This window comes from Eucyclogobius newberryi, unplaced genomic scaffold, assembly GCF_026437365.1.
Source record: "Eucyclogobius newberryi isolate DKJ021-1_F unplaced genomic scaffold, fEucNew1.0.hap1 SCAF_15, whole genome shotgun sequence".
NCBI lineage: Eukaryota > Metazoa > Chordata > Actinopteri > Gobiiformes > Gobiidae > Eucyclogobius > Eucyclogobius newberryi.
Window position 1 is genome coordinate 7,526,724 of NW_027315779.1, and position 12,249 is coordinate 7,538,972.

The 12,249-nt window shown below is 41.5% G+C and overlaps 1 protein-coding gene across 1 annotated transcript; it reads left to right on the forward strand.

Annotated features, from left to right (window-relative positions):
• Nucleotides 1-417: 417 nt before the first annotated feature.
• On the forward strand, nucleotides 418-10,669 carry ufm1 (ubiquitin-fold modifier 1). The gene is made up of 6 exons (XM_072445927.1): nucleotides 418-508; nucleotides 611-667; nucleotides 3,603-3,660; nucleotides 5,410-5,449; nucleotides 6,941-6,973; nucleotides 9,656-10,669. Coding segments are annotated over exons 1-6 (264 nt in total). The 5' UTR covers nucleotides 418-506; the 3' UTR covers nucleotides 9,730-10,669.
• Nucleotides 10,670-12,249: the final 1,580 nt, after the last annotated feature.

Sequence of the window (12,249 nt, forward strand, 5' to 3'; positions counted from 1 at the left end):
ACTACATGTTCTCTCCACCGATTTACAATACAATAGAATCCTTATGTTATTTTTAAGACAGCAAAGAAAAATACATCAAAATTCAAATTAGAAAGATTTAAATTCTTGACAGGCATGTAGACATAAAAACAGAAGGCATAAATAGTGTGCGATTTTTCTTTCTTTTTTTAGATTAGTTCACGTGTCAAATGTTAGATTATGCTAAAATCGTGCGCATTAAATATCTTGCCGCGCACTGACGTTATATTTACGGTAGTTTTGGTGTCCTGAGAAAACGCCTGAACACATTTAACTTCATTCTTTTCTGGAAATCACAATAAATGTGTCAGGTTTTCTCCTTTTATTTTCAAAATTAGAAATGTGCACACATAATGTGTCTCATCCCTCCGGAAGTTTATAAAAAATGAAAACTAAACCAGAAAGAATTGGATGACGTGTACGTAGGGTCCTTCGCACTTCCGGGTTAGGATAAACAGATTTGCCAGTGGAGTCGGCTCGTCTAAAAGATGTGAGTTTCAGCTTTATTGTCACACATTTCTCCCTGGTTGCACCCGTTTTTGACAACCGAACATGTGCGCTTGTGTTAATGTGGTGTCATCTCCTCCGTCAGGTCCAAAGTCACGTTTAAAATCACGTTAACGTCGGACCCCCGGCTGCCATTCAAAGTGTGAGTACAGTGACAGCTCAGCATTCACCACACCACACCATGGATCTGTCAAAAGAAAGAAAATAAATCCACATTTATAGCGTTATTGTTTTTGAGTTCCGATTGCAGAACGCTTTTACAACATGTACGCATCTTCTCTCCGAATTACACCACGTCTAAATGCAGTTACTGGTGTCAAAGATGAGGAGGGTGGTGCAGTTGTCGATATATTGCTCATGTTACACTCAAGCTTTGGGTTAATATTTGATTTTAATTAAAGTTATCAACTAATAATAGCAGGACTGATGAGTTTATCATTACACACTTCTTCTCCACCCTTGTTTGTCTCACCAGATGTTGTAACTTGGCTAACATTGGCTAACACTGGCTAACACTGGCTAACACTGGCTAACACTGGCTAACACTGGCTAACACTGGCTAACACTGGCTTACACTGGCTTACACTGGCTTACACTGGCTTACACTGGCTAACACTGGCTAACACTGGCTAACAGATGCATTGGCACAGCCCTGAAATGACAACAACAGTGATTCCCACAGGTTTCTACAGAGAATACTATGGTGGTACAAACAATCCATATCTAAAACATTTTATGCAACAGTGTTTAAAGTATAGATGTCACTTTTAATGACTCTAATAAAAAAGTACGTATTACAGATTAAACATAGTTACTTCTTTATGTTTATGACAATAACACTGTCGTAAAGTGTTGCTTTGTAGTCTCAAATCTGTTTTACTGTCCTGATGCTGGTGTTTATATTCATAGAACTGTTCAAAATATTAAAATTCTACTGGGTTTTTTAGAACAGAAAAACTAGTGTCATCTTTCAGGGCTTCACAAAATTGTTGATTTAGCCAATGGAATGTAACAAAAAAAGAATTAACCATCATTCACAGGGAATAAGCGGATGAACTGTCCCAGGGCATTACTTTAATCCTTACTTTTACTCCTACTCCTTACACCCTCCTTCTCGCCAAGGAATACCTCCATAAAACCTGGAGGAGAACTACAAATATCTGAAATTGGGCTGCACAATTATGAGACATAGTTTGTTAGTTACTTAAATTACTAAACAAAGCAAACTGTTACTTTTCAAATTGTGTCAAAAATTAAACCAGAACCTAAATAAAGGCAGAAAAGTTAAGTATACATTACTTACATATTTAGCATTTTCTGATCCTGTCATTGTACTGATGTGGCAAATATAATCTATAGTCCAAATGCCATCTGTGCAGTTCTGTCCGTCCCTACTTTATGTACTCGCTGTTTCCTGATTCTCATTATAGCTTCAGTGACAGACAGTGGTTTGGTAACTGCCGTCATCTTGTGGGTAATAAAACCATTTCTGTCCACACAAGGAGCCATCTCTTTAATGTAGTCAGTCAGAACCCGCATGCGGCGAATTTCTCTGCATGAGCTGTGAAGTCATAATGAGTAGATGGGAAAATGTATTGGTTCTGGCAGAGTCAGGATACAGTCCATCCGTGCGCTTTCAAAATCATTAGCTACATCCAAACGAGTCAACATTCACTTAAGGCACGCAATTGGTTTTTGACAGGTTATTATGAGTTATTCTGCTGTACTGCAAAATAGGGCTGTGGCATTGCATTGAATTAATTAACTAATCGTGAATCGTTGCTGTCTGGACTGTACAGATTCTAAAATGTATGCAAAATATTTCTTTATTACAAAGGCATTATGAAATTATGTTGTCAAACGTACCAATTTGTCACTGCCGGATCTCGTCAAGTCCCGGAAGCTCAGCAGGGATGGGCCTGGTTAGTACTGGGATGGGAGACTGTGGGAGTGCCAGGTGCCACAGGGGCGCAATTTGATTTACTGAAAAATGGATACTGTTTTGAAAAACAAGATGTGTCGACTTTCATTCATAAATCATTCTCAATCTTGGTCGAACACTGTCCAGACGACTGCACTTGATCCTTTTCCTGCTTCTGGTTGAATGAGTGATTACACCAGGACTTGGTCCAGTTAGCTACGGATTCCCTTAAACTCCTTAACACCTGTCAAGATGATGTTATTACTTGATCTGGAATGTTCCACAGTATGGCATTGAACATGTCTATCTGGTATTTATTCCATTTCAACAGGTTTTATCACTTAAAATACATGAATTCTTACGGCGGGCTTGCCTCTCCACAGTTCTGACCTGTAACTTGGCCTGTGGCATGATGGGATGATGGTTAAGTTTAATGTCATGCTGTGGAACATTCCAGGGAAAACCATAACCTCTACAAGGACACAAGTATCAAACCTTGAAAAGTGACGCTGTTCTCCTTTTTAAATGGATAAAGATGGATTTCTCTGCTCAGTGGTGACTGTGCAGTGGTGACTGTGCAGTGGTGACTGTGCAGTGGTGACTGTGCAGTGGTGACTGTGCAGTGGTGACTGTGCAGTGGTGACTGTGCAGTGGTGACTGTGCAGGGTTGTTCGGCCTCTTCTATCTTTGGAGAGAGCTTCAGCGTCGCTCCTTGTTGAAAACCACAGACTGAACACTCTTTTTGTGAGGCGTTCGTCACAAAATGTGGATGCGTATCACCATTTGCTCCATAAATGATTTCACATCGTCCCATAGAAACATGTCTGACAGAAATAATGTTCCACTCAATTTAGCCCCGGGAGGAAACGTCTCCTTTCTCTTTTCAGTCCGGGTGATCGTCAGCAGCAGAATTGCACTCCTGTCGCTGCTCAGGCACATTCGGCTCGGGCTGGCAGCAGATAAATGCCAGTTTAGTTCACTTATATTGAATGTGGTGTCACTGTTATGTCACAGTAATTTGGGAATGTTGTTAAATACAAAAGGGCTACATTTGTTCAAAGTTTGCATCACAGGTTATCTCCTTGAAATGTGCTCTCCTGAACTGTGCTGTGTGATGAAGCAGGAGTTTTAGTTCCTTCTGTGTTTTGTTTTCCAGTTTAAGTGTACCGGAGAACACACCATTCACAGCTGTGTTGAAATTTGCTGCTGAAGAGGTAAATTCCCCCTTTTCTCTGAAATGAATAGAGCATTTATGGATGCATGTTTTTTTCATGTTTAGTCTATTTTTGCCTCAAATACAAATTATTACACTCATTTCATAAACGACGAGGCAATTATGACTACTCATGATTTGAGTGCTTCAATACCAAACAGTCTAATTATCCCAATATATGTTTTATTTAGTATCTTTTATTGCCTTGACGAGGTAACTTAATGCTGGGTTTCCTAATGTTCACACATTAAATCCAAAAGTAGGTCTTTAATGTGCCGTGTTTCTAGCTCTGACAAAGCTCTCATTATTAATATCCACAAACATTCATTTTCAGACACGAGCTCGTGTTTTTCAGGGGGAAGTGAAACTCTTCATTCAGAGCGCTGCTTTCTGCTCTTGTTTCTGGGTTGACATGACATAAAATACTTTATTATTAGATGCAGGTATTCCGACGTGTTCTAGTTTGTCACAAAGTATATTCTTTATGTGTGTGAGGGGGAATTATACAATATTTATAAAACAAAACAAATGGGTACCCCAGATTTAAGTCATCTGCTAGAATATTGATGATTCTGACAAAATGTGGCTGTGGAAAATGTGGGAATCATAAGATAGTGATTTTTTTTTTACCAGAATGGAACACATCACAGGAATTAACTCTACACTACATTTCACTGCGTTCACTGGTCACTACAGCGTTCACTGGTCCCTACAGCGCTCACTGGTCACTACAGCGTTCACTGGTCACTACAGCGTTCACTGGTCACTACAGCGCTCACTGGTCACTACAGCGCTCACTGGTCACTACAGCGCTCACTGGTCACTACAGCGTTCACTGGTCACTACAGCGCTCACTGGTCACTACAGCGTTCACTGGTCACTACAGCGCTCACTGGTCACTACAGCGTTCACTGGTCACTACAGCGCTCACTGGTCACTACAGCGTTCACTGGTCACTACAGCGTTCACTGGTCACTACAGCGCTCACTGGTCACTACAGCGTTCACTGGTCACTACAGCGTTCACTGGTCACTACAGCGTTCACTGGTCACTACAGCGCTCACTGGTCACTACAGCGTTCACTGGTCACTACAGCGCTCACTGGTCACTACAGCGTTCACTGGTCACTACAGCGTTCACTGGTCACTACAGCGTTCACTGGTCACTACAGCGCTCACTGGTCACTACAGCGTTCACTGGTCACTACAGCGTTCACTGGTCACTACAGCGTGATACTGTCCGTCCACTGTATCAGTGGTTTAACTTCTCTCCCCAGAGACGGGCCGCTCTTTCTGAGTGAGCTCTTTGTGAATCCGACTGCCCACTCTTCTCCCCTCTCCCTTCTCTCCTCCCCTCTCTCCTCTCCCCTCTCTCCTCTCCCCTCTCTCTCCTCTCTCCTCTCTCCTCTCCCCTCTCTCTCCTCTCTCCTCTCTCCTCTTCTCCTCTCTTCTCTCCCCTCTCCCCTCTCCCCGCTCCCCTCTCCTTAGATTGTGAGTGTGGCGTTGTTCCCTCGGGCTCACGTCCAACTGTCTGACAGCCGTGTGAGTTGGACAACAAAGACCTGCTTTTTGCTCAAACTGGGGGGGAAAAGATCTCTCAGCTTGATGCAAATGGTCAAAAGCCATTACAATCCCGCTGTCGTAATGTCCTCTGGCAAAGTGGAATTAGAAAGCAACATGCCTCTAAATGCTTAGTTAATTTGCTCCGTCTGTCTGTGGGTTTGGGCTAATAATGTTTTTCTTTGTTACAGTTCAAAGTGCCTGCTGCCACTAGTGCGATTATCACAAATGGTAAGTTTAGTGCTCGACTTGTACTGTAATGTCTTATAAACTCTGCAGCTGCGACATTTATTCAAATAATTGTGACTTGTCAAAATGATCTTATATTGCTCATTGTTATCTGGACTAAACACATACGACCTGAAGACCTTCTATAACAAAAACAGTGGCATTATCAAATCAAATTATGAATAAAGAATAAACTATTTTTGTTTTTAATCAGTAATACTCTTTATTTGTGAATATTTGTATATCTTGAAGCTTATTTAAACCTCTTCTAATATAATTGTTTGCACACACACAAAAAGCACACATTAGGGCATTATATAAGCTATATTATCCCTTATTCTAATACAGTATGCTTGGATTGTCCATGAAATAAAAAGGCAAAAGAACTGTCAATACATTTTTGTTTTATGGAGAACAAAGTATTATGGTCTCGAAAGTACACTACAACAGCAGAATGCCGTACGTTCACATTTACCATCGTAGCCAGTGCTGAATATGCCGGGCAGAAACCTTGACAAATGTGGAAAGTGCAAAACATTTGTGACCAGAGTGAACCACGCCGCTGCATGAAATGACTTTTTCGTGACTATCGGGACTTGGAAAATTGGCAAAACAAGACTTTTGTTTATTGCTGTGCTCTGACACGGCTGAGACATTAAGGGGAAGGATTTATCGCACATTTACCTGACAATCCCCTTTACATCATTGTCACATAAAATGACTAACGTTTACTGCATGAGTGGATCAGTTATTCACTCTCTATGACGTTCTCCAGCCATAAGCTTTGTTTCTCCAATAGCAAAAGCATCCCTCTTTCTTCTAGGAGTGATCCATTGTGGAAAAAGATTCAGTTTTAGAAAAAACATCCTATGCAGTGAAGAAAGTTCTAAAGAGCGTTACAGAGACTAAACAAGCACGTCACAAGAGGCTTTACCAGCGCAGAAGACATGCTAATTCAGGACCACAGAGCGCCGTGCAGCTTCATCTGAAAGCCACAAACCACTCTACAGAAGACTGTGAGGTGAAGATACTAAGCAGGAGGAAAGAGATGGTTTGAAAGAGTATAGGCCAAAAAGAGAAGCCCTCTTTAAACAGAAATGGAGGTTTAAGGTTCAATCTTCCGGATGTGTACAGCAGCACAGCAGCACAGCAGGAGCCACGGAGCAGCATCAGTGATGAGGGAGTTGCAGTCGGGTAACACGTGGACTTTGATGGGCCATTACAGGGCTGTGAGGGGAACAAAGAAGATGAGTTCCAGGTGAAGCACACACCCGCCCAGTGGGCGGGGCTTACTCAGAGTATGATAAATGTGAGTTATGAGTTCTCAGACTAGATCCACAGATTGAGAATGACTTTTGGATGAGAGTTGAACGTCTAGTATATTTCAAGTGCAACCTCAGCATTTAAAAAGAATACATTTTGAACTCTGTTTTTAAACTAATGTATGTTCCTTTGCATTACAAAATTGTATTTTTTTTTCCCTTTTTTTTGCAGATGGAATAGGAATTAATCCCGCACAAATGGCCGGTGAGTTGAAAAGACGTTAAAAGCAGTTTTTTAATAGAAATACAAAATGCATTTACACATCCTTGAGGGAAAAAAAGAAAGTTTTTCTCATATAAAATGCTTGAGAGCTTAATGTGCCCGTCTGTGCGCTTTTATTCAAATCCGAGCAGCGTTTCTTTGTAATAGCTTAAGCTTTGATACAGGAACCTAAAAGCACAGCACATAAAGGCTTTTGGTTCTTGTGCTTTTGTTCAAAGAGTCAATGGTACCTCCAGAAATCATGACATTTGTGCCTCGTTTCACTAAAAGCAAATCATGCCAAAAGCAGTTCTATAGAGGGAAGAACAGACCCTCGCTCTATCACCTCATTGGTCATTACAATCTTATCGGGAAACATTTTTTGGCCATAGTTCCCAGTAAATTGCCAGAACTCTCAGCTCAGAGCCCCATTCACACACGCTTCAGTCACAGAACATTGCCAGGATTGCTCTGTTCACACTTAACCTGGCATTTGTCTCTGTACTCTGCACTCTCTCACTATAGCAGTGTGCGCCATCATTTAAATAAAAGGAAAATGGAACGCAACCGCACTGCGTGACCTGGGAAACTAAGCTCGTTACCAAAGAAACAAGCAACAATGTTCTGGCTTCATTCGCACATTCACACATGGAGCCTGTGTTCAGGCTCCATGTGTGAATGTGGCTTCATTCTGCATAAATCTGCTGTAGTTTAGATCTGTGCAGGTCTGAAAGACATAATTTGTCAGTTCATGTTTCAGTTTGGACCAAACGGAATCCAATCATTAGCTCTAATTGCATTATTCGTTCACTCCTCACAAGCTGTAGTCACTGGTGCCCTGGGGCTGACACAGACGTGGCTGCCAATGTGCGCCAGCGGCCTCTCCTCCAAACGTCCAATCAGACTTTGCCAAAGTGGATGTTGACCACTCCCCCACCTGCAACATAGTCTCACAATAGTAGCTTTGGGTTATTTGGGAGCGTTTTACTTTGGTGGAACTCTTAAATCTCCCTGAGCGTGAACGTCTGCGTCGGCCTCTGAGCGCTTTATATGGAAACAGTGATCACGGATTCATGAATATAAATGTATTGCCCAAAGAATCTGCCTTTTTTTAATGTAACTTTCAATTAAAAGTGTCCCTCGACAGGCGCGAAGCCTGCGCTCCGGGCTGTTTTCTCATTTGTTTGATATTACGCAGACTTGAAATCCCTGCTCATCCTCGTTTGTAGCTCTTTTCCTCCCGTGTTATGACTTCAAACACGTGCCAATCTGCCGGGTTTTAGCTCCAGAGTCTATGGTGATAGTTTGGACTGACGGCGTGACACTGTGAGGTCCTCGGCCCCTCGGTGCAGAGCGGGTCGGGGGTCTTTCACAGCTGCTCTTATCTGTTCACGCTGTGGGCTCAGAATAGCCTCAGCTCAGACACCTCTGTCAAATCGCTTTCTTTATCTCACTGCGGCAGCTCGCCACCGTGGACAAGCAATGGACCTCAGATCAAGGGTGTTAAAGAGATTTAAGAGGGAAATGTGTAATATACAGGGGGTCGTAATGTTGATTATATATTTCTACACCACTTGGCTAAAATGGATGTGTTGAAAATAAGCCGTCGGCGCCAAATGGAGCAGGTGTTATTGCTCTGGACGTTCACCGTGGCGCATGGGTCTCCTCCTGTCAGCCATTTTGGAGAGTAATTGCCCTCCCAATTTCCCTCCCGCCCTATGACAGTCCCACTGCAGTTTCCTGTGATTGCACTGGTGACTCAGGCTCCTGCTTTTTTTTGGGGTGGATTTGAGTTGGAGGGATGATGGCTTTTTCATACAGCAAGCAACATTTGTATGAGTCTGCAAATTGTAAAACCGAATCGCAGAAAAAGGCGATTTTATGTAATTTTGTCATACCATTTTGTGACGACAGGAATATTTCATAGATGGAACAAGTCTAGTGTAGGTAATGGCAACAGTGAGTGTGCATTAGCATTATAATTTAAGTATAAAATGTAGTGTCATGTATTAATAATGCGTATAATTTACAGACCGTGGCCTGAAGCAACATGTTCTAGTGTCAGATTCAATTTAAATGTAATGATGGGTCACACTTTATTTTGCAGCATTAGTGACTATTTAACAAGATATAATGTAAATAACGTGTTAGAATTAGAACCGGATCACTTTATTCATCCCAAAAGGACAATCCAGTTTGCAGCTGTTGCTTAGAAGAGTAAAAGTACACAATCATTCACAACAAATACATGAATTCTCAGTGACGCAGTGTCTGTCAGTGTCAGTGCAGTTAATACAAAAAAGTGTAGGGTTCATAAGTTTCACATGTGCTGTCGGGTGTACCTTGGTTTTCCTGCTTGGGCCAAGATAGCGCCACCCATAGGGCATAAGGGAAGTTAGATTAGGAGTTTGAGGTGTCGGTTACATGTTGTTTTATGTTGTTTCATTGCATTTAAAGAGATGGGGAGATGGTAACACTATTACGGGGAGTGTAAAATAAAGTTAACCCAAATAATGTTCTATTAGTCTTAGTTTTGATGATTCAAACTTTAAAATGTCTTTCAGGCCACACCAAGCACCACTGCCCTTCACTAGATAAAGCTTTTTTATTACTTTCACACACTTTGACCTCGGGGTCCCGTCCTTTTAACTGCTCCTAATGTTCCTTTGGTCCTCTGGTTTGCAGGCAGCGTGTTCCTGAAGCACGGCTCGGAGCTGCGGATCATTCCCAGAGACCGAGTGGGAGGACGAGGAGACTGAGGAGACTGAGGAGACTGACGCTCTGACTCACCGCACACTACCCGCCCACAGAGACCAGGAAACACCTCAAACCGACGCATATTTATTTAGTTTGGACCCCAACTGACAGCGATGAGGACAGGGACGGTGTGTTCAAATAAAACGGACTTGAATTCTGATCAGGCACAACGTTGTCCCGCTTAATGTGCAGCTCCACAGCTCACGCACCCAACGGCATTGTATTATGTAGGTGCTCTGGCCCCCTTTTCACAGGTTCTGACCTCTGCAGTTTGGGAATGCAACACACAAAACCGTTTCAGTTGTTTTAAGCCACTGGTCTAGCCTTCATTTAAGTCTTTACGGTTTCACAATGTTTCAAACTTTGAGACATTTTCCAAACATTCCTGCACATTAACAACCGCCTGAGTGACGAGTTAGTGTCAGTAATGTTATACCTGGGAACATTATAACATGTAAAGACAATTGTTTTTTGTATTAAAACATCCTAATTTAGCTATGCTCATAGGACCTTTTTAGTGTGCAAAAGCAAAATGTCACTTGAAATGGGATTTGAACATTAATTCACTATATTTTGCAAGTGTAATTTCACTAAGGTGGTCTTAAGCTTTAGAGTGCAGATATAACGTAGAACATGATGGAGATCTACTGCCCCCTGTTGGCCGCTGTTCAAATACTCCAACTCTTATGTAAAAACATGTTCCTGTTGCTTGCATTTGGGGGTAAGGTTAGCAGGTTAAAGAAGCTGTGTATGGATTATAAAATACTCATTATTAAACTGAGGGATGGATGGACTGCAGCTGAAGTAAAAAAAACATCTCAACATTTCCATTTGGGAAATGAAGTGGAACGTGTTGGAGACCTTGTTGTCTTTTGCCATATGTTATTGTCAAAACTGTTGGTTGAAGTTGCATATTTTTAATTAAAACCATGACTTGCAGGATCTCTTGTGTGCCTCATTGCTTTTGTGACTAATGACAAAGTAGATCATGATAGTTGATTATTTTTGGACAAGAAAAATGGATATGGTGGCATGGGTAATGAAGCATCCAGGCCTCAGCACAGCCGGGTCCATTAGACTGTAGATACTGCATGAATGGGCACAAGTTCTGTATATTTACTTGTGTGTGTGTGTGTGTGTGCGCGTGCGTAGGAGTGTGTGTGCGCGTGCGTGTGTGTAATTGTGTGTTTGTTTGTGTGGGTGTGTGTGTGTTTGTGTGTGTGTGAGGTTGTAAAGTGCATGTGATTCATCAGCAGAACCAGTGGAAATTGTTGTAACAACAAAAACATTTGCAGTGTTTGTCGGTGATAATAGACTTTATTTCCACACACCTCTTTGTTACTGTATTCCTGTTGAAACTGTCTTTTCTGTCGTTATAGTGCATAGAAAATAAGACCTCGGCTTTTTGATCAAAGTGAAACCCTTTTTTTGTCTTTTTTGTCTGGCGGGAAATTTGAATTTGACTCTCAAATATGATGCATACTGCAGTCTTTAGCCGACTCACAAGGCTAAACCGATGATAATTACAGTGGTTCCTAACAACAATGACTCAATAACTGCTTTAAAAGGCGTCTCTCTGTCAGCTGATGAAATGTGGATGTAAACGGTCTGTTGGCATTTCTCAGACTTTTATTGCCCACAACGACAGAAGTGTCTCATTGGGAGTTACAGTGTGACCTACAATATAAACTGTCTGTGTGGTCAAGTATTTATGAGTTAATGACTCTTCAGTGTTAAATAAACACTCATTGTTAACGCTTGTAGTTATGACAACCATAATACTGCAGTGTGTGAGAGGAAAGGACACGTGCCTTTTTACTCTGTTCCTGGCTCATTCTTTTCAAAGAGACAAAGTTCAGCCACAATAAAGCAACAGATCAGGAAAGTGTATCAATATGTGTAAAAAATTTCTGAAATGTAACAAAGCACATGGCCAGAATTATACTCAAGTACAGTAAAAGTACATGTTTCAAGATTTAGTCATGTACAGTTACTTACAAAGGATTTACTTCTAGTTTATTGCTTTTATGATTAATGACAAACGAGATCACTATTGTTTAAAATGTGTGTTTTTGCTTCTCCAGTGCATTGGTTACCATCAGTTCTTGGTCATCAAGGGTTATAAACTGGGGAGAAAATACCCCTCTAGTTGTTTTTAAAAGTGCACTATGTAACATTTAGCATTTATTTAGTTTGAGATGGGGTTTTTTCTTCTTTTTTGCTTAAAACACCTCTAAAAACATGCATTCTTCCTGTGAGTCTGGTCTCGCTTCTCCACAGATCTGACCCGTAAATTGTCCTTGTCTTCTCGGAGATGCAGTAGCCGCGTTGTGGCCAGATCCTTAGTTGTTTAGTTGATTAATTGGTCAATGATGTCTTAGTCAAGCAACATTTTCAGACTATTCTAATTAGATTATCGAGCACGTAGTGGGGTTCCTGAGGATTTGGGAGAAAATTACTCGTTTATCTTTTTCTCTACATGTTTATTTTGGCATGACCTCCCGTGCCTGTGGAGATTTGTG